General features: G+C 38.2%; 1 protein-coding gene across 2 annotated transcripts in view; it reads left to right on the plus strand.

Moving 5' to 3' along the window:
- Positions 1-7370: 7370 nt before the first annotated feature.
- LOC119724597 (solute carrier family 12 member 8-like) overlaps positions 7371-24395 on the plus strand; it is a 36585-nt gene continuing 19560 nt past the window's right edge. For both annotated transcript variants that reach the window (XM_038195710.1, XM_038195709.1), the window contains exons 1-2: positions 7371-7496; positions 9188-9567. In XM_038195710.1, coding sequence (XP_038051638.1) covers positions 9361-9567 — 207 coding nt within the window. In that variant the 5' untranslated portion in view covers positions 7371-7496; positions 9188-9360. The remainder of the gene's footprint in view (positions 7497-9187; positions 9568-24395) is intronic.

Here is a 24395-nt window from a genome sequence, read left to right on the forward strand (position 1 = left end):
CCAGTTTAGTTTTGTGCAGTAACTCACATAGCAAGGCCTGTCAGCGCCGTGCTCGACTGGCTCTCTATGTCTCAAGAAAAAGGCACTTTAAAATGAGAATTTCCAGACAAACTTTACACCGTTACAAAGCTCTTGAACTGGCCTACAACATACTAAAAATTCAAGTCTTCAGACTCAAGACTTTTGGAGAAAATGCAAGACGTAGTAACTAAGTCCTTCCAGTTTAGTTTTGTGCAGTAACTCACATAGCAAGGCCTGTCAGCGCCGTGCTCGACTGGCTGTCTATGTCTCAATAAAAAGGCACTTTAAAATGCGAATTTGCAGACAAACTTTACACCGTTACAAAGCTCTTGAACAGGCCTACAACATACTAAAAATTCAAGTCTTCAGACACAAGACTTTTGGAGAAAATGCAAGACGTAGTAACTAAGTCCTTCGAGCTTAGTTTTGTGCAGTAACTCCCATAGCAAGGCCTGTCAGCGCCGTGCTCGACTGGCTCTCTATGTCTCAATAAAAAGGCACCTTAAAATGCGAATTTCCAGACAAACTTTACACCGTTACAAAGCTCTTGAACAGGCCTACAACATACTAAAAATTCAAGTCTTCAGACACAAGACTTTTGGAGAAAATGCAAGACGTAGTAACTAAGTCCTTCCAGTTTAGTTTTGTGCAGTAACTCCCATAGCAAGGCCTGTCAGCGCCGTGCTCGACTGGCTCTCTATGTCTCAATAAAAAGCCCCCTTAAAATGCGAATTTGCAGACAAATTTTACCCCGTTACAAAGCTCTTGAACAGGCCTACAATATACTAAAAATTCAAGTCTTCAGACTCAAGACTTTTGGAGAAAATGCAAGACGTAGTAACTAAGTCCTTCGAGCTTAGTTTTGTGCAGTAACTCCCATAGCAAGGCCTGTCAGCGCCGTGCTCGACTGGCTCTCTATGTCTCAATAAAAAAGGCACCTTAAAATGCGAATTTGCACACAAACTTTACACTGTTACAAAGCTCTTGAACAGGCCTACAACATACTAAAAAATTCAAGTCTTCAGACACAAGACTTTTGGAGAAAATGCAAGACGTAGTAACTAAGTCCTTCCAGTTGAGTTTTGTGCAGTAACTCCCATAGCAAGGCCTGTCAGCGCCGTGCTCGACTGGCTCTCTATGTCTCAATAAAAAGCCCCCTTAAAATGCGAATTTGCAGACAAACTTTACACCGTTACAAAGCTCTTGAACAGGCCAACAACATACTAAAAATTCAAGTCTTCAGACACAAGACTTTTGGAGAAAATGCCGTGCTCGACTGGCTCTCTATGTCTCAATAAAAAGGCACCTTAAAATGCGAATTTGCAGACAAATTTTACACCGTTACAAAGTTCTTGAACAGGCCTACAACATACTAAAAATTCAAGTCTTCAGACACAAGACTTTTGGAGAAAATGCAAGACGTAGTAACCAAGTCCTTCCAGTTTAGTTTTGTGCAGTAACTCACATAGCAAGGCCTGTCAGCGCCGTGCTCGACTGGCTCTCTATGTCTCAAGAAAAAGGCACTTTAAAATGCGAATTTCCAGACAAACTTTACACCGTTACAAAGCTCTTGAACTGGCCTACAACATACTAAAAATTCAAGTCTTCAGACTCAAGACTTTTGGAGAAAATGCAAGACGTAGTAACTAAGTCCTTCCAGTTTAGTTTTGTGCAGTAACTCCCATAGCAAGGCCTGTCAGCGCCGTGCTCGACTGGCTCTCTATGTCTCAATAAAAAGCCCCCTTAAAATGCGAATTTGCACACAAACTTTACACTGTTACAAAGCTCTTGAACAGGCCTACAACATACTAAACATTCAAGTCTTCAGACACAAGACTTTTGGAGAAAATGCAAGACGTAGTAACTAAGTCCTTCCAGTTTAGTTTTGTGCAGTAACTCCCATAGCAAGGCCTGTCAGCGCCGTGCTCGACTGGCTCTCTATGTCTCAATAAAAAGCCCCCTTAAAATGCGAATTTGCAGACAAACCTTACACCGTTACAAAGCTCTTGAACAGGCCAACAACATACTAAACATTCAAGTCTTCAGACTCAAGACTTTCGGAGAAAATGCAAGACGTAGTAACTAAGTCCTTCCAGTTTAGTTTTGTGCAGTAACTCACATAGCAAGGCCTGTCAGCGCCGTGCTCGACTGGCTCTCTATGTCTCAATAAAAAGGCACCTTAAAATGCGAATTTGCAGACAAACTTTACACCGTTACAAAGCTCTTGAACAGGCCTACAACATACTAAAAATTCAAGTCTTCAGACACAAGACTTTTGGAGAAAATGCAAGACGTAGTAACTAAGTCCTTCCAGTTTAGTTTTGTGCAGTAACTCCCATAGCAAGGCCTGTCAGCGCCGTGCTCGACTGGCTCTCTATGTCTCAATAAAAAGGCACCTTAAAATGCGAATTTCCAGACAAACTTTACACCGTTACAAAGCTCTTGAACAGGCCTACAACATACTAAAAATTCAAGTCTTCAGACACAAGACTTTTGGAGAAAATGCAAGACGTAGTAACTAAGTCCTTCCAGTTTAGTTTTGTGCAGTAACTCCCATAGCAAGGCCTGTCAGCGCCGTGCTCGACTGGCTCTCTATGTCTCAATAAAAAGGCACCTTGAAATGCGAATTTGCAGACAAATTTTACACCGTTACAAAGCTCTTGAACAGGCCTACAACATACTAAAACTTCAAGTCTTCAGACTTAAGACTTTTGGAGAAAATGCAAGACGTAGTAACTAAGTCCTTCCAGTTTAGTTTTGTGCAGTAACTCACATAGCAAGGTCTGTCAGCGCCGTGCTCGACTGGCTCTCTATGTCTCAATCAAAAGGCACCTTAAAATGCGAATTTGCAGACAAACTTCACACCGTTAGAAAGCTCTTGAACAGGCCTACAACATACATAAAAATCACGTAATCAGTAACTCCCATAGCAGTAAAACCCAAAACAGTAACTGCCATAGCAACGCCTGTCAGCGCCGTGCTCCACTGACTATCTGTATCTCAATCAAAAGGTACCTTAAAATGAGAATTAGAAGACAAACTTTAGTAGTTGGCAAGCTCTTGAACAGGCCTACAACATACAACAACCAAGTCTGACAGTTTCGTTTTGTGCAGTAACTCCTATAGCAAAGCCCGTCAGAGCCGTATACATTGGATCTTTAATGATAACGGAAATTACAGACAAACTCTACCTTTTTCGAAAGTTGCTTATCAGGGCTATAATATGCAAAACAACCAAGACTTCGGACTTAAGACTTTTTAATAAAATGCAAGATTTAGTAACTTAGTCCGGCTAGTTTTGTTTGTGCAGTTACTCCCAAAGCCCGTCAGTGCCGTAGACATTGGCTCTCTATCTGTCGTTCGAAAGGTAGCTTAATGTGGGAATTATGGACAAACTGTACCTTGTTCGAAAGCTGCTAAGCAGAGCTACAACATGCGACAACAACCAACAGTTCAGATTCAAGAGTTTTAGAGAAAATGCAAGACTTAGTCCGCTACTTTTGTTTTGTGCCGTAACTCACAAAGCAACGCCCGTAAGGGTCGTTGACATTGGATCTCTATATGTCGTTCAAAAGGTACCTTAATATGGAACATTGTTGACAAACTCTACCTTGTTCAAAAGCTGCTAAGCAGGGCTACAACATGCAAAAACAACCAAGACTTCAAACCCGGGACTTTTGGAGAAAATGCAAGATATAGTAGCTTAGTCCGGCTGGTTTCGTTTTGCTTAGGTACTCCCATAGCAAGGCTAGACTTGTAGACTCTAGATGTCGTTTAAAAGGTAATATGAACAATTATAGATAAACTCATACCTTGTTTGAAAGCTGACTGAGCAGGGCTACAACATGCAAAACAACCAAGACTTCAGAGCAAAGGCATTTAGAGATAATGCTATGTAGTAACTTAGTCCGGCTAGTTTCATAGCAAGGCCCGTAATTATAAGAGGCGTGGACATTGGCTTACTATTTGTCGGTTAAAAGGTACCTTAATATGGGTAATTATAGACAAACTGTACCTTGTTCAGCTGAACAGGGCTACAATATGCAAAGAAACCAAGACTTCAGACCGAAGACTCTTAAAGAAAATGCAATATAGAGTAACTCAGTCCGGCTAATTTCGTTTTGTGCATGCAGTTCTTCCATACTTAGCAAGGCCCGTAAGAGTCGAAGACATTGGCTCTCTATGTGTCGTGCAAAAGGTACCTTATTGTAGAAAATTATAGACAAACTTTAGTTTGTTCAAAAGCTACTGAGCAGAACTACAAATTGCAACAAAAACCAAGACTTCAGACCCAAGACTTTTAGCGAAAATGCAAAATATAGTAACTTAATCCGGCTAGTTTCGTTTTGTGCAGTTCTCCCAGAGCAAGGCAGGTCAGCCCAGGCAAAATTGGCTCTCTATGCATGTCAAAAGATGCCTTAATAAGGGAAATTATCTAGACAAGCTCTCCCTACAATTTCTAACTTTGAACCTTGACTACAAGCAGACGCAAAATAAAAACCTACACACCTACCCTATTTTCGAATGCCATATATGTGATCGGCAGCAGAACTATTTTCTTTGTTTTGCCTAAAGGTCTAATAATGCATGCACGAAACATTAATACCCTCTAACTTTAGCCCAAAATTTAACTCGACTCTACATCCGAGAATTATTATTCAATACTTCACCAACACTTACTAAATTTACATTACCAAATTAAAATGCATTTAGTTTGCTTTAAACAACACTGTATGTTAACTGTATAAAAGTGCACGACTGGCTCTCTATGTCTCATTAAAAAGGCACCTTAAAATGCAGGTCAGCCCGGGCAAGATTGGCTCTCTATGCATGTCAAAAGATGCCTTAATAAGGGAAATTATAGACAAGCTCTCCCTACAATTTCTAACTTTGAACCTTGACTACAAGCAGACGCAAAATAAAAACCTACACACTTACCCTTAGCCCCATAAATGTGGCCTATTTACTGGACTGCCTCCGTAAACATAGGCCACACGTCCACATGTACAAAAATCGTGTCGACTTTGCCAAGTTTTGATTTTCACATTTAGGCTTAGTTTGTAGGATTTTTTTGCTTTAGAAGCATATACTCACCCACTTTATAGGCTAGTCAGAAAGTGCTGCCTCTTTCAGATGTCTAATTTTTGTGAAATTTCTTGATGAAATTTTGATACGCAAACGTGTAAAAATGAATCTGGAAATTTCACGAAAAATATACATCTGAAAAAGGCAGCACTTTCTGATTAGCCTATAAAGAGGGTGAGTATGCTTCTTAAGCAAAAAAACCCTACAAACTAAGCCTTAATGTGAAAATCAAAATTTGGCAAAGTCGACACGATTTTGTACATGTGGACGTGTGGCCTATGTTTACGGAGGCAGTCCAGTAAATAGGCCACATTTATGGGGCTAACCTACCCTATTTTCGAATGCCATATATGTAATCGGCAGCAGAACTATCTTTTTGTTTTGCCTAAAGGTCTAATAATGCATTCACGAAAACATTAATACCCTCTAACTTTAGCCCAAAATTTAACTCGACTCTACATCCGAGAATTATTATTCAATACTTCACCAACACTTACTAAATTTACATTACCAAATTAAAATGCATTTAGTTTGCTTTAAACAACACTGTATGTTAACTGTATAAAAGTTAAATGTAAATAGAGGATATAGCAATAGCGTTTCCTTTCATGCCTTTATAGTATTGTAGATGTACCCTAACGTGGCGCGGCCCCTAACATCGCGCACTTTGATTGTACGCCTGCAACTACTGTAGCCAGAGCAAAACCTAAAACTGAAATTTCAAAAAAAGTGAAATTTCATCCAGTTCTAAACACTCCCGTTCATAAATCAAGATGTTATCTAGGCCTACCCGTTACCACGTTAGAGGAAGCAATTATTTCGAAGTGATTTTTTATTTTATTTTCGAAGTTCATTCGCAGTGAACCCTTTGGAAAAAGTCGCCCCAAATATATACTTCTAGTTGGGTATGCAAGTAAAGATAATAATGGTTTATCAGAATTTTACAACTTTACGGGAATTGTGCCCAATTTCCGGACGGCACCGTTTTTGAATTCCATGCTTATCATTTTCATGACACTAAAATTGTTCACAAAGGTAAAATACAAGTAGCAAGCATTTACAAGGTAAAATGACCACTATTTCACAGCATGAATTTGAAGTTTGTCAACAAAGAAGTTTGGCAACACACTCATGAGGAATATCGGTGTAAACATTGAAGTGCGCCACGTTAGGGAACACCACGTTGAGTGATGGGAGCTCGGAGAGAATTGAAGTTCACAACCTTACCGTACACTCCAGCCGCCATTTTACGTTCGGTGTGAGAAGAATCAACGGCACACTTTCCTCGTCGGAAGTTGTCCTCCCGTCTGTGAGACTCGGTCAGTTTAAAGATAGTCCTCTTCCCTGTTCGTTCCTGGAATTCGTACCTCAAACTGGCAGCATTTGAAAGCGCTCAAACCTCGCCTTTTGCATGACTTCGAGACGGTGAAATCTACAAGAATGTGCCATGGCTGAGCGATAGCTCTCATGCACACGTGCATTATTACCAACGCAATGTGCGTTTCGTTTGGTTTCGTTGCAACGTTGGTACTTGTCACAGGCAGCGTGCGCGTATACGCGCGCGCCGTGCACGCGTGCGCTCTGCTGTGACGTCATCTAAAGTTATTGCGTGGGCGCGCGATGCAATCATCACGTCGGGCTTTTAATTAGCTCACACCTTTTATCGACAAAATCCATAATAATTTTGCAGGTTTTTCCTTGTGACTGATATATACGAATTCCCAGCTTTGTCACAGTTACGGCTTCAGAGAATAATGCATGTCGGTATGTCCCGAGCCCTGATGACACCACTTGGCAGACTTGGCCCAAGTCAAGAATTTGGTGTCTCAAGTTAAGTTATAATTCTCCAAAAAACAAAAATGTATAACCATGTCAGTGACATGGTCATATGTTTTTTTCCCCTTCTTTACCCACCAAATTATGTCCCCCAAGGCCAATCATTTATTTGGGTGAATTTGTTTTGTCGGGTGGGGGTCTTCTAATAAGAAACCCCCAACAAAATAAAAAAAATTGCTACAGTTTAATCCCGCCCACTTTGTATATGTACAAAATTATCATGAATTAACAAAAGTATTATTTTGGTGATGGATTCAGATTTACTAAAGTTATGAAATAAAAACAACTTGTCTTTTTTTTCACACTGCAAAGCATAAATGTCGCCCTCTCTTGTTGCAAAAGCCCAGGGTAGTTTGGTAACCAACTTGGCACATACAAATTCGCTGAAATTTTCAAGGCAGGCAACGAAACCCTGATGTGGCACCAGTCTAAAAACTAATACTGCATTATTTTTTTCGGGAACCGTGAAACAAATCGACACTTTGACACGTCTGATGAATTCCTGCATTTGTGACCTCCAGAGTTTCACGATTTCGATGACAGTTTGACGGATGGTGAGTTTATGCATTTATTTTGATTGATGAACCATATTTCAGGATAAAATGTCTAAGTAAAGGTGTGATCGTATGATCATCGTCATGTCGTGGGGCCGGCCGGTGTCACGGCTTGTCACTTCTGTTGTTGTCAATGTCAGTAGTCACTAGTATATTTCACCCGTTTGGCGATCATGTAGCTAGCTCTACTGAGTGGAACGTTGAACTACCCCTACCATGCCTACGGTACCTCCGTACTAAAGCTCCGCCGATTTGGCATACTTTGGTGACAGGCACCTACGCTGTATGCATACCCTTGCGAGGACAAAAAGCCCCAAAAAAACTGGTACATGTAAAGAGAATAAAAATGAGGAAGACAGTCCCTAACCCTGGATCGATCCTAGTCCGAGTAACTTGGACCCAACTTATCGCCTTTTTTAACATTTGGACATGGTCTGGCAATAGTAAGGTCCAAGCTAATACCGCGAGCTGGACAACACCGTCCCAAAAACCAACATTTCCCAACAAAAAACATCAGATTTCACCTTCAAAACGGCCTCCAAATTACTAGAAAGATATGCCACCTGAGGTACTACAAGTAGACATCGATGATTAAGATGGTTGTACTGAAGTTTACTTACGATCCGGAAAAAAGTGAAATTTTCCGTTTATTTCGGAGAGCTCCCCTCGCGATCTTGAACACGTTAAATTTCCGATCGTGTTTAATGTTTGAACGACGCGATTTCTTCTTCATGCCCAGCGTACATTCGATGGTCCCCGTATCCCGAGTGCGATTCCGTTACCGAGCGCGCGCGATGCATCGATTATGATAATGATCACGTTTGTAAACGCATACATGTGCATTTCGAACTGTAAAAGGGAATCGGGAACCAGCTTGAACTGGTATCCGCCATAAAAGCTGCGCTAGTTCCCGACTCCCTATTATCGTTTGAAATGCACATGTGTTTACAAACGTGATCCAGTCTACTCATTATCATAATCGATGCATCGCGCGCGCTCGGTAACGGAATCGCACTTGGGATACGGGGACCATCCAATGTACGCTGGGCATGAAGAAGAAATCGCGTCGTTCAAACATTAAACACGATCGGAAATTTAACGTGTTCAAGATCGCGATCGCGAGGGGAGCTCTCCGAAATGAACGGAAAATTTCACTTTTTTCCGGATCGTAAGTAAACTTCAGTACAACCATCTTAATCATCGATGTCTACTTGTACCTCAGGTGGCATATCTAGTAATTTGGAGGCCGTTTTGAAGGTGAAATCTGATGTTTTTTGTTGGGAAATGTTGGTTTTTGGGACGGTGTTGTCCAGCTCGCGGTATTAGCTTGGACCCTACTATCGCCAGACCATGTCCAAATGTTAAAAAAGGCGATAAGTTGGGTCCAAGTTACTCGGACTAGATCGATCCACACATTCATTGCAATAACCGTCCTAAGTAACTTTCATATTTTAAGTCAAGTTAGTCAACTGAATAAACATGTATCTGCTCATGGGTGCTAGCCATGATTTACACTGAAGATAGTTTGTGTATTTTCATTCCCAAATTGGTAAATTAGGCAGAAAGTACGTACATATCACTTTCTATATTTCTGAATGAAAAAAAAAAATACAACTCTCTTCGTTTTACAATGGCTTTTTGCTAAACTGATTTAGATTGTGATAGTTTGTTCATGTTTTTTCCATGGTCAGATCACATACCTGTATCCTGTCACGAAAGTCATGTAAATGCAGCATGGAAAATGTAGGTAGAGACAATCTACCCTTCACATAGAGTGAGATCTTCTGCCAGTCAGACCTGTCGACCCCCCCCCCCCAGGATATTTAGCTCCGCCCATCTGTGACCCCTGACCTCTGACCCCACAATGTCTGACGGCTTGATGGATCAGGATCAGGAGAGCGCCCCCTTGGCAGGGAAGAAGGGAAAACCGAGCAAGAACATCGAGTGGGGGAAGTTTGGATTGAAGGAGGACCAGCCCGGCGAGAATGGTGCAGCGCTGGCAGGGGAGGGAGATGGGTACCAGACCGGCGGGGGCAAGGAGAAAATCCAGGAGCTTTATGATGAGCAGCAGGTGAGATCAAATTACTAAATTAGTCCAAAAATCACGGCCGGTACGTTTGTGTGGACTTCCAGGATCTGAAATGTCCTTAATACTGTGTATTAGCCCCTCTTGGAGTTCCCTTTGACTCATCCACATTGATCTGATCCCAATTTAATCCCTCTTTTATGTTTCTCCTACCAACCCTGCATGCTTGTGTGTCAAATGTTTCGCCTCTGAAGAAGATCCTGTTAATGCCAGGATTATTTTGAAAAGCAAAATATGTACATGTACATGTACATGTAGCAGCCAAGTTCTGTATACAGCCAAACACCACAAAAACTTGATTCGCAAGAGTCATTTCAACAGTATTTTCAATTACAGTGCAATATTTCTTGCCAAAACCTCATACATGTATTTTTCGACAGGGGTGAATCGAGGCATGCTTGATGTTTAGCCTGGCAGCTGTGCCTGTGTATAAAAATAGGCAACTGGTGCGTGTTAATACAGCCTCCAACACAAACTGGTTAAGATCGCAACGCCAGGCCGTCTTCATTTTTTAGATTTGGATCTTGCAGTTAAAACCAGTCAAAAAGCAGTTTGCAGCGGTTTTTTTCATTTTCACAAATGTGTTCTTTGTCAGTTTGTGTAACAATTGCAAAATAGACACTTACATGTATGGCATGTACATGTACACGTACTGTCTTTTGGTAGGGGACTTTTCCTGATAATACCGAGCTACATGTACACAAAATCCACAACAAATCCCATGTTGATTTGTCAGGATTTTTGTTGCAGTAGGCCTATTATTGCTGTAACTTTCATTGATAAGTTTGGATTGTATCGATTCTTTGATCTTTCTTATGTTCAGGATGTCAGGGTTTGATTCTAACATCAGTTAATTTCAACCAAAAAGTTGGTTAAATAAATACATGTGAAATAGGGCTAGGTCCATTTTCGAAATATTTGATTATTCGAGACTGCACCTGACCGAATTTTTGAAAAGTCGAAACTCGACGATCAAGTTCTACACATGCCGGCTGCAGCTGCCTTCCTCCTTGGTCAAAAGTTGCATACAAAACGAGCCAGTTAAAATTTGCATGCGGCAATGGATATTACAATGTATGTTCTACTGTAGTATCTTGCAGTATGTATGCCATGCTTTTGTATTTATGTACATGTAACTGTCAGTGGACTTTTACCCAGCTAAAAGAATGAGACTATGAAGCCCGGGAAGGGACAGGGTGGAATTTTTTTTTGTAATTTGCTAATTCGTTCGCACGAATTGCTAACTCGTTCCCATGAATTACTAATTCGTTCGCACGAATTGCTAATTCGTTCGCACGAATTGCTATTTCGTTCGCACGAATTGCTAATTCGTTCGCATGAATTGCTATTTCGTTCGCACGAATTGTTAATTCGTTCCCACGAATTAGCATTTCGTTCGCACAATTTCCTAATTCGTGAGAACAAATTGCTTACTCGTGCATCCGGGAACGCGTTACTAATTCGTGGGAACAAGTTGGTACTTCGTGGGAACAAATTAGCAATTCGTGGGAACGAATTAGCAATTCATGGGAACGAAATAGCAATTCGTGCGAACGAGTTAGCAATTCTTGAGCACGAATTAGCAATTCATGCGCACGAATTAGCAATTCGTGGGAACGAATTAGTAATTCGTGGGAACGAATTAGCAAATTACAAAAAAAAAATTCCACCCTGTCCCTTCCCGGGCTTCATATGAGACCAATAAAGTGGCATGTGACAATAAAAAAACTCAAAGTTACGATTAAAATAAAATCTCGTGTGTGCATGTGCATAGTTTTTTTTTTCTCTGAATATTCCAATCGGGAAAAACTATTTGAATTTGGTTGATGATCCAATAAGCCTACATGTATTCACATTCTTTATAAATATTATGGACAGCCCTTATGTAAAAGTGTTATGAGTTAGTTACTAGAAGTAGGCTAATATATTAATTAATTTGTTGGAAAACAGGGTTTTTTACAAGTATTAATTTAAAGGGAACACAACATTTGCAAACATCGGGGAAAAAAAACTACATTTAAAAAAAAAATGCCTTACTAGGATGTTGGTAAATGACAGCCTAAAGCATCCTGTAAAATTATGGCACCAGGTGTGAAGTCATTTTCAAGAAAAGTGGTATTTTGTATAAATTTCCAACGGTGGTCGGCCGACCACCGTTGGAAAAACCTAACTATTTTTCAGCTACTGCTCCAAATTTACAATTTTTTTCAGTCAAAATTTTGTTTGCTATTGGTTACATGTTCATGAACGGGTGCAGGCCAGCTAGACTTGTTCTATTACATTGTACCTTACAAATTTCCGGCATCTATAAATTGATCCATTTCATCTTTAGTGGAGTCAGGGAACCAGACTACTTAAACATTTTCGATCATAAAACTTCAAACATGTCAGTGGAACAATATTTGATTATACTAACCCCTCAAATAGTTCATTTCTGAAAATTACAGCAAAAGCTAATGATGTACATTCCCTTTAACGTAAGAAAGCAAGGTTGGTTCTACATGTATGCATGATGACACGGAAACAGAAATTTCAAGGAAAATAACTAAATGTTGCTTATACTGAAGTGCACTTAATGTATTGGGTGCTAAAAAAATGTGTATCTGAAAATTTGATAAATCTTTAAAAAGACCTACATTTTTACAGTATATGCTGTCTCTATTTCAAAATTAAATTGATAATTTAAAATACAAACTTGCATCAAATATGCAGTCAATATTGTAATGTGCAATTCAAGTGTGCATGAGCACATAATTATTATCTTCTAAACGAACTTAAAAAATATGAAATGGTCCACCGTTAAAATGCAACGTCCAACATTTCTTATTCAGAAATGGCATTTTAAGAAAAAAAACCTGCTCCAATATCAAATATGCAGTCAACATTGTAATGTACAATTCAAGTGTTCTTGCAATGAGCACATAATTATTATCTTCAAAACGAACTTAAAAAATATAAAATGGTCCCCCGTTAAAATGCAACGTCCAACATTTCTTATTCAGAAATCGCATTTTAAGAAAAAAAACCTGCTCCAATATCAAATATGCAGTCAACATTGTAATGTACAATTCAAGTGTTCTTGCAATGAGCACATAATTATTGTCTTCAAAACGAACTTAAACAATATAAAAGGGCCCCTCGTTAAACTGCAACGTCCAACATTTCTTATTCAAGTAATCGCATTTTAAGAAAAAAAACCTGCTCCAATATCAAATATGCAGTCAACATCGTAATGTACTATTCAAGTGTTCTTGCAATGAGCACATAATTATTATCTTCAAAACGAACTTTAAAAATATAAAACGGTCCCCCGTTAAAATGCAACGTCCAACATTTCTTATTCAGAAATCACATTTTAAGAAAAATAACTGCTCCAATATGTCACGAAGATTAATCATTAGCCAGAATACCCAGTTCACTATTTGCCTAACTCAAAGGCCAATTTTGTGCAGTGTTAAGACGTAGGCAGGTTACGAGCCGTACGCAGTCAACGCACACACACACACAGGACATGAACTCAAATGTCAATCGATTCAATGCGTGGAATTAAACAGCGTCAACGCCTATTGGGCGTCTGTGGTTGATTCAGTACAAAATTTGTTTATCTAAATTTTGTTGATTAACTGTAGTGTTAAGTGTGACGCTATTTGCTTCTTGTTTTTCTATGTTATTACCAGTCAAGTCAGTCAAGTTTTGTGTGTTATTGTGTAATCAGGTTAACTGCACTTGTATGTAAGTACCGGTACACATGGTACATGTAACATTTGATAGCCTTTTTATGTGTGACGTGTGTGCATCCACGAGAAAATTAATACACATGTATATTTTTTTGTCTCGTTTGGAAAATAACATACAATATATCTAAGCCAAACAGTACATTTTGTATTGATCAAGTTAAAAAGTCTTGTTTGAGGCACACAACACATAGCACTTAAATACTTCCAAATAAGCATTTAAATGTTGTTTACATGAACAGTCGAGTCTCGTTAATACAAACTCGTTCGGACCTAGCCAAATTGTTTGTTATGTCAGAATTTTGTATTAAGAGGTACATCAGTCCCATTCATTGTGCACATAAATGCACAGTCGGGACTCAGGCTTTATGTTTGTTATAACCAGAATTTTGTATTAATAGAGTTTGTACTAACGAGATTCGACTGTAGTATAATTACAATCAAGGGAAATGAAATGTTTCTTATTATTTAGCTGTACATGTCACAACAACTAGTATACTGCACAGAGAATCTATACATGTACAGTACCATATGTTAGAACTACATGTACATGTACATGTATTACAATGCAACAATATCCATATATGCATGAACAAGCAGCTCCAATGTTGCGGACAGATAATTTATGTAAATAACTGCAATACATGATGTACATGTACATTATCAGTTGAAGGCTTCTGAAGACCTATTTGTTTACTCCTGAATCATACCCCTCACTGGTGTTATCAAATCAAAAAAGATCAAAAATATAATTTTGAAGAACTTTGTAAAAGGAGATTGCCTGGAGCCATTACTCTACCAACTGAGCTATCCAGCCAGGCTACATGTACATGATCAAAGTATCTGTTCAATTTTGAAAAAATTAACACTCAAATTTGAGAGCTCAAAATTAAGTTTTGCTGCATGTGTAATTTATTTTGTCTAATAAGTTACAACTGCTCTCTTTATTTCTTATTTACCCTGGGGAAACCTCTCAGTGGAACAGGTTTTTTTGAGAGGTTCCCAGCAATTATACAGTACAATTCATTAAAATTCCAATTACAAAAAACACTTTAAAAATAGTAGTAAACAGTAAAATGCGGGGTACATAAAAACACATGAAGTAAAATAATCCTGGGACCAGCCAATAAAAATAAATATCCAGACACACAGAAAAAATAAAATGAAAAAAAACAAATACATTTATAGCACCCATGCACAGCATGCGTTCAACCTGTGAGAACTATAACATTGAATCGTGCGCATAAATTGTTTGCAGGAGGAGTTCTCAAAAAAGCTGCAAGCAGCCAAGACCAGAGGCCAAACAATTGGCCCCATTATAACAGGCACATTATCTATGGGCACTGCACTAGTACACACGATCTCTAATCACACACTTTACAATTTTAGACCTGGATGAAATTAACTGTGGATTTATACCATATTTTATAATATTTTGCACCATGTACCGTGCTTTTATGTGGATATTACCATGTAAATTATGTACTCTGAAATATAATGTATGTATTTAACATACTGGGAACTTAAAAAAAATCACCTGATTTTGAACAGCAACTCTGAGAACAATTTCCTGCGGTCAAGAGCTTGCTGATTGCCATTTGCCATTCCTTTGGCATCTGCCATTATAAATGCGTAAACATCTCCCTGATTTGCGTCACTAGAATGCTCAGTGCAGTCAGGATGGCTCCCATTCATTCAACTGTCCGCGCAGCTCTGCATTTCTTGAGAGCTAATTGTGCATTCATCCAGCTTACATTACGTCAGTTGGGTTTTTTTTAACAGGCATCCCAATGCAAATGTCCAGCTGCTGCAGTTGACCATTAGAAAGATTTTTTTTAAAACAAAAATTATAAAGAAAGAAAATAAAAACATGTGTACATGTATTACGTAACCTCCTGTATTTTTTTGATGAGAGTGTGGGTACAATACATGAACATTGTTTGCTTAACTGTTTGTTTGTTTGTTTGTTTGTTGGGGTGTTGGTGTACATGTATTTGTTTCAATTTTATACTAAGAACTGATACAAGCCTAGAAATACATGTAACACAATGTACGTACTGTACATGTACATTTGTACCGGTAGTGTATACCAAAGTACATGTACATAACATTAGTTACGCTATTACATGTACATATTTCTGTAAATAAATTACAACATCATTGGACGCATACTTTGTGCATTGTACGTTTGTATTCAATCATCAAAACGTATTGTCGGTACATACATTCTAAAGGAACAGTCTTAGTCAGTGGAAGTCACTTCACAAATGGGTACACAAAGAAAGTTATCAATTTCTTTAGTTTCCAATAAAAAAAATATAATAATGAGTTGATTTAACACAAAAGTGTGTATACACAGGCAGGCCTGCACCTCGTTTTGGGGAAGTTTTTTATTTTTAGGCAAATTAGGACCGAGTTGTGGGGACTTTCTGCTGTCCCCACAACGTTTTCGGTCCCCACACTTCGTGGCGATGAGTGTACATGTATGTCCCCACAACTACATGTACAGTACAGTAAAAATAATTTACATACTACATTGTACAGTCACGTTTGTCGATCTATGCTGTAAATCGAGGATTTTCTATTGTTCCTCATCGTTGATCCTTTTTTGCAACATGCCCATTGGTTTTGTACACGTTTTTAAATTGAGGACGTTCTCGATTTGACTCCTGTCCTCAATTACTCCATGATGCTTCACATGTGTGTCCTCGATTTATACCATAAACAAACCTTCATGTACATGTACATGTACATTAGGCCTAATGTACATGTATGTAAGTGTGCACTATGTATACAGTGTACTTACAATGTACATGTACATGTGAAGTGTTTTTATTCTTCCATATGTTCTCATCTTGCATACATGTAAAAAAATTCATCTCACCTTCGTCATGTTCGTGGGACTTCGTGATAAATGGGAAAATTCATTCATGACATTCCCATACCAAAGTTTCACCGTAAATTGTGTGCCCAAAAGTCTAGTCAAGCGCTTAATTACAAAATGTAAAAATAAACTGTGCGTGACGTTTTATACTCGTTACCCCATTGAAATTATGAGGGTTGGCTATTAATTGCCCTTCATAGCACTTCCACATGATTGGAAATTATTCTAAGGGCTGTATGTAGGTACGGGTATACGGTATGTAGATAAATTGCCTACATTGTGTACAGGGTCATTAATAATATGTACATTTGTACACGGCATAATGACCATTGTTTTACATGTACAAGTGTAAGTACACAGCTATACAGCTGTTCAACAGAAAAATGCAGACAGAAATTTGGTACAATGTATTTCACGCAAAATAAATTAAACGTATCATTGGAGATATTCACGTTAATCAAGAAAAGATGGATTTCTCACAAATCTATCAATGTAAGTTATAAATCCATAATACAGCTTTTTATATTCTAATTGCAGAAAATGTCTGTGAAACTCTCAAAAACAAAAAGCGATATCATTTTCAACTGTCTTTTTCACACTGTATCGATTGAAGATAAAGAACTGCATGGTGGATTTAAACACATGTACGTACCATTCTTTAAAAATATTGATAAGTATAATGCCGTCCACATTGCTGAAGGTTTAAGAGTTCAACAACAGAAAAATGGAAATGATGTGGATATATTTCGTTGAAATATTATATCCCTGAGCACTGTAATATTTAATATATGCTCACATCAGTGCCTCCAGCTGGTGTCATATATTAATGGCCTAAATATTATTGGTTCAGTGATACTTTGCAAAATACATGTACCGGTACCGGGGTACATTGTAATTTAATTAAAGCGAAATGTAAATTTGCTACATGTACCTCAATTGCATGTGGGTGTGCTACATTACATGTAGTACCATCTGTTACAATTTCTCAACTGCACATGTATTATTTACTGTGTCACATTTACGTGTACAATGTATTCATTTTTGAATACATCTACATGTACATTGTTGGTCTATAGACTCTAGTTTTTCTCTTTGGAAATTACAAACATTTGGTGTTATAAAAAGATGTAAGCAGGAGGTTATGGGTTCGAGTCCAACTCACACAATTGCATAAAATTGGTGTCTTCAGTCAAAAATGTCTTGCCTGGCACCGCCAAGAAATTTGGGCAAGCAGATAGTACATGATCTACCAGTTTGAGAAAGTACTTGTACTATTTACTTGTAAATTGAAGCTCTTCCACTCAGTACTGGCTTGAGTCTTACGTTGACATCCATGAGAAAGTATCCTCTCGTTGGAGAAGCGGGAACAAGTGCTTCTGGTGTATTACGTTTCAGCTGAAGCACTTGGCCTGAACTGCCTGATCAGGGTTTCCGTTACACACAAACAAGCACATTTTGTAGGAGGTGTATGTATGTACATGTATGTGAGTACAGGATGAGTAAAAAAAGCGGAACCCAAACCCCAAAAATCATATTTCATATTTTAAAAAACATGTAGTAACGAAAATAATAATGACTGGAAAGCCAATTTCATAAGCTAATGTACCGGTACTTTTTAGATAAGGCAAAAATCCTGAAATTGCTCAGTCCGTTCAAAGAATATCACCATTTAAACGCAATGCCCCTAAAAACATTTGTCACAAATTACAAACGATTTAAACCTACTCTTCCTTAAAATTCTTTTGCTTGAAAATAAGGACCCAACTACATGTATACACGTATGCCATTGTACATTTGTACATTATTCTTGTCCAATCACTTTCTCGTAAGTACAGAGCCTTGTGCAGTTGCTCTGGTAAACATGGTAAACATACATGAATACAGGGTGAGTCAAAAAAAGAGGAACCCAAACCCCAAAAATTATATTTCATATTTGAAAAATATGTAACACCAAAAATAATAATAACTGGAAAGCCAATTTCATAAGCTACTTTTGGATGAAAAAATTACTGAAATTTGTCAATCCATTAAAAAAATATTACCATTTAAACACAATGACCCTAAAACCTGTCTCGTCCCAAAAATGCGATTTCAACAATCGTCGTCACAATTGTCTTCAAACATCACCAGCAACTAAATCTTACTTTAAACGTTAACAGTATGCAACAAAGTCCTTTTGAAGGCCCGTCTTTTAAAAAAGTAGATTTTATAAATCATATTGTTTGCCTAACCAGGGTTGTTAATCAAAATATTGTGTGCTACAGTTGGTGACAGTTGTTGAAACAAGTATTCTGTGTCATTTTCTTTGTTGTTCCAAACAGTCAAAACACACAGGTCATGGCGTTTAAATGGTGATATTCCTTGAACGGATTGAGCAATTTCAGTAATTTTTTCATCTAAAAGTAGCTTTTGAAATTGGCTTTCCAGTCAGTATTATTTTTGGTGCTACACATTTTTTTAAATATGAAATATATTTTGGGGGGTTTGGGTTCCGCTTTTTTTGACTCGCCCTGTATTTATAAGCCGTTACAAAAATCTATATGTCTATATTGTAAAGAGAATTCTGACTTCTCCATTTCCTTTGCAGTAGTTACATTGCAATACAGAGAGTGTACCGGTACTTTAATACAGTATGCACTTCCGTAAAATTAATATGTGTGCCGCACAGTCGCTCCAGCGGTTATTGGATATTATGTTTTTGCCAGTGACAGCTGTCTGCGATAGTGTGTCAATACTGTGTACACACCGCGGGTTGACTGCGCTTCGATTGGGCTGCTATTTACTTCAATGCCGTCAGCCCGCTACATTTTCATTGATTGGTACTCGAGAATTTGTACCAGGCTTATCTACTGTACATGTAGTCTATGACAGTTATTCGAAGTGGTTCAGAAGTATTTGGGGATTAAATTATGCTTTGATTTGTTTAAGTAGGAATTTTTTCGAACAAAATTTTGATGTTTTCGTGTACGCACTATTGTTCGTACTTTCATTGGCTAAAGTACTTTTAGCAAGAAACTCTTATCAATCTGCCAAAAAGTGGCTTAATTGACTTGCATATTGGGAACAAAAACATTCAAAAAAAAATCAATTAGTGAGTTTGAGGTCCCCACAAGTCCATCACATGGCCTCACACGTCCATCACAAGTCCTCACAAGTCCTTACAAGTCTACCGGTATTTAACAAGTCCCCACAAGTCCATCACAAGTCCTCACAAGTCCTTACAAGTCCTTACAAGTCCATTTAACAAGTCCCCACAAGCCTTCACAAGTCCTTACAAGTCCCCACAAGTCCCCACAAGTCCATCACAAGTCCTCACAAGTCCTTACAAGTCCCCACAAGTCCATTTAACAAGTCCCCATAAGCCTTCACAAGTCCATCACAAGTCCCCACAAGTACATCACAAGTCCTCACGAGTCCATTACAAATCCATCACAAGTCCAAAGTCCTCCACTCTCAAGTCAAGAAACAATCCATTCAAATGAACTATGACAAAAGCATTCATGACTTTCAAATCTCCTGTTACTTGCAACTGGACTTGTGAAGCTTAAAAGACTTCAGGTGATTAAAGGTATAGTCCATCATTTGTAATTAGTGCATTTTGTTCGTTTGAAGCAACAAAAGTGTTCAAAATCTAATGAAGGATACTGAGCAACTAACCTGATGAAGTTTCAGCTAAGCTTCAGCTGTACATTCCGAGAAAAGCAGCATTCTAGGATCTCAATTTCAAATCAAAAGTTACTGAATCATGTTTTGAATTGTTTTGAATTGCAGCTATACGCGGCGTCGCGCACTGATCCGACGAATTATAACAACCGCGCGCGCGTGTGCGTCGTTCCAATGCTTGCGCGCGCTGCGCCGAATAACAAAACGAACTATTAATTTAAATTTTCCTACGGTGCTTCTTAAGAATCACCGTTGGAAATGCCTTCTTTCGTGGATTTCTTCAAAATGACAGCTTCCCAGAAAGAATAATTTCACAGGGAGTTTAGTTCCCTTACTATCTTTCAACCAAGTGTGTTTTTCAACAGTAACTACGCCAGTTACTTTTTGGATGGCTGCAAATGATGGACTATAGCTTTAATACTACATGTATTTTGACCAGATTTGTGATGAACTCAACTTCACTAAGTTCTAGAATACGTGTACATGTGCGTGTACATTTGAACACCGAATATGTACACGTGCATGCACACAGAGCATACATTGTATTTGAAGTCTGGAAAAATACATGGCATTTTATTGATCAATGCGCATCCAAGTGTAGTGTTGGCAAATTCATAAAATCCTTAATAACCAAACATCGTAAAATGCATTACTGCCTGAGCACATACATTTATTTACACAATTTGATACATGTTCAGCATGTGGCATACATGTATACATGTACATGTACATGCATTTTCTTATATTCTAGTATCTTCATTTTACTAAAATTTCTGGCATTTTATTGAAGTGTAGTCTACCAATAAGTGTGCGCATTGGTAAATCAACAAAATCTACAATTAAACATTGTTAAAGAAAATGCATGTCTTAGACACCATATGCTCTCTCCACCGTTCTAAAATTAGCATCTTCATCCTTTTTTTTTTGCCTCGAGGCATACGCTCGACCAGAAACCGTCTCCATCATAATGAGCAGCACGTCACCTGGGCTGTCAGTGTGCGCTGCACAATAAAAGGATTGATTATAACTAAGGCTGTGTCCGAATTACCAGGTGATTCTCAAGGAAGAGTCTCTCTTCACTTAACTCTGAAAAGGGGATGGTCCATGTAATCTTATTGATTAGGGATTCCATCAGCGTTTCAACCTTTTAAGGGTGTAGTAATGGCCTTAGCTTCTATTGAAGAGTCGTCTTGTCTTAATGACAGGGATGTGTTTTGAACAAGGAGTTTTATCTCCGGCAATGGAATTTTGAGTGTTATCCAGTAAAACAAAATTAATTATTGTACAAGGTTTTAAGTGTTCAAGCATTTTGTAAAGTACATGTATGTACATGTTTGTACATTGACAATTGTTGTACATTGCTACAAATTCTTCTGGCAACAAAACTAGTTGTGCACAGATCATGTATAATTTATTCTTGAACAGAATTTTTAGGGTCAGGGTTCCCATGGCCAGCCAGCGTATTTGTTTTCCTTGGAGGGTTGGAGGTAATGTCATGCATAATTCAGTTTTGATTTTGAATCATTGCAAGACACTTACCGTACATGTAGGTTCTCGTTCACTTTTTTCCAGTCGGGGAAAAGTTGAACTCAGGGAATTTGGGGGGAAAAGCCAAAATCTAGGAAAACTGAGGGGAATTTGACAGTGACCCAGAAGGGAAAGGTTTTTGCCAGTTTGGCGTACATATGTACATACATATAGTGCGTCTTGAGCCATGTGTCCGAATTGTGTCCATTGATTGGCTGGATTACAGTGTGAATATTAGTTAATATATTACACACCTCTCTAGACAATAACTACTAGCTGTGTGCTACCCAGCAATCATTATCTCGATAAAATAAAAATATTTCTAAAGAATTTTGGAAATTTTATATCAGGGTTAACATCTATAGGAATTTTGTTTTCATACATGTCATAAAGTGGTGGGAAATCTGAGGATTGAATGCCATTATCTGATTATTTTTCCCAGAATGTCGAACTGACTGTAAAGTAAGGGATTTTTTTGGCTCTTCACCAATGTAAAGTACAGTGTACATTTGTACATTGTACACATTGCACGTACATACATGACATATGACCCATCTCATTCCAATGTTATACAAAAATTTATTCATTTATGATTTACATGTACTACAAGAAATATTATTTCTTATATTCTTAAATATTGACAACCCTTTTTATGTGCACACAATACAACCCATCGTAGCCCAAAGGAAAAGTATGCATATTAGCTTAATATATATCCCCCTCATTCATAATATCCCACGCATATAATTCCTTCTACTGCCCATCTGTGGAATATGAAATGAGACGTGGCCTTGTGCGATATGTGAATATCGTTGGGGGAAGCTCGCAAATTATTGATTTCAGATGCTGTTGGCAGAATGGATTGAGCTCTGTATACACACACAAATGAGCATAGAGCTTAAGCATGATTGAGTTTGATGCAAATAGATGGTTGAACATTAAAGATAATATACATGTACATGTGTAATGTACATGTACACTACACTGTTACTGTATTGTATTCCACCCATGATTCCACGTGTTCATGTTATACAGTACAAGTGAACATGTGTACGTACATGTACATGTACATGTACATGTTAACATACATGTACATTCCCATGTACAGTGTACTTCTTACTTGAAGGTGCAAACCGAAATAAATAAGCTGCCATAACCACATAAGATAAATACCTTTTCCTAAAAATTGAAAAAAAATCAGGAAAAATATTCGGAACTCTCTAAGTTGTTCAAGACATAGTACTGAAATAATTTAAAGCCCAAATTTAAAGGGAAAATACAACATTTGCAAACATCAAAAAATAAAACTACCAAATCATTTTGAAATACCTTGCTGGACTGTTAGTGAATGACAGTGTAAAGCATCCTGTAAAATCATGGCACCTGGTATACTGTCATTTTCAAGAAAAGTGCTATTTTTGTACCAATTTCCAACGCTGATCGGCCGATCAGCGTTGGAAAAAACTGGCTTTTTTTCAAATACTGGCCCCAATTGACCATCGCACTTGTTTGCAATCGATTACACACCTATGAACGGGTACAAGCCAGCTAGACTGGTTCCCTGACCTTACAATTCCCCAATGTATGTAAACTGCTCTGTTTCTTCTTATATGGAGTCAGGGAACCAGACTACAGGAAAATGATTGTTTTTCTTGGTTTTTATAGCATTTTCGAACCCAAAACCTCAAAAAAGTCAGTGTAACTATATTTGCTATATATTTCCAACCCCCCAATTCCATCCATTTCTGAAAATTACAGCAAAAGCAAATGATGTATATTCCCTTTAATTACCCTGTTGGGTTGGGGGTGTTTTTTTGCGGGTGGATTTTTTTTGCGGTACATTTACGTGTTTTTTTTTTTAATTATTGTTTGCTTTTTGCACACTTTTTGGGTGGCTTTTTGAGCTCACCACCCCCCTCTCAAAAAAAACTCTTCAATTTTCAATTCGTGGTACATGTATATTTTTAGCAAATGATCACCTACATTGCAGCATCTTCCCAGCAATAGCTGTACATTTTCCTCACGTGTACGGTACATGCACATCATTATTTACAGAATATTCGTGTCTCCCAAATTTTCGGTATTTACCAAATTACCGCTCGTCGATTAAATAAACGTGACTCCCAGTGCTTGTGTGTGCACACATATCATGTCGTAGATTATGTACAAGAGGATCTTGTTAGGTTAAGATTTGATTAACATTTGGAGGGTTATTTGTTGCCGGGTATCAGTGTTTGTGCATGGTTGGCCTACTGATTATGGATGGGGCACGGTTGTAAAATTGTGTGGGTGGTATATTTTTTATGGACAGGATGGTGTATTTCCATGAAGTATTTTTGTCTAGACTCACTTGTAGTGGCAGTATTTTTTGTTATTAACCCTAACCCCATAGGCCTAGGAACCATCCTCAATCCTCCCAAATCCTCAAAAATGTTGAACTTTATGTTCAAATGAAGGATACCCAGTGCCTAGGTAATCCTTCAAAATCCTCAGACAGACCTGCCTCTCAAAATGCATTCATCCTCAATCCTCCAAAATTCTCCTCAATCCTTCTCTTTTTCAAACACCATTCATCCTCAATCCTCCAAAATTCTCCTCAATCCTTCGATCTCTTCTTCAAACACCATTCATCCTCAATCCTCCAAAATTCTCCTCAATCCTTCTCTTCTTCAAACACCATTCATCCTCAATCCTCCAAAATTCTCCTCAATCCTTCTCTTCTTCAAACACCATTCATCCTCAATCCTCCAAAATTCTCCTCAATCCTTCTCTTCTTCAAACACCATTCATCCTCAATCCTCCAAAATTCTCCTCAATCCTTCTCTTCTTCAAACACCATTCATCCTCAATCCTCCAAAATTCTCCTCAATCCTTCTCTTCTTCAAACACCATTCATCCTCAATCCTCCAAAATCCTCATGTGCTTCAACATCATTAATCCCAAATCCTCCAAAATTGTACTTTGCATTCACCCACAATCCTCGAAAATCCTCCAAAACTGCCAGG

The sequence above is a fragment of the Patiria miniata genome, unplaced genomic scaffold (genome assembly GCF_015706575.1).
Source record: "Patiria miniata isolate m_02_andy unplaced genomic scaffold, ASM1570657v1 HiC_scaffold_18, whole genome shotgun sequence".
NCBI lineage: Eukaryota > Metazoa > Echinodermata > Asteroidea > Valvatida > Asterinidae > Patiria > Patiria miniata.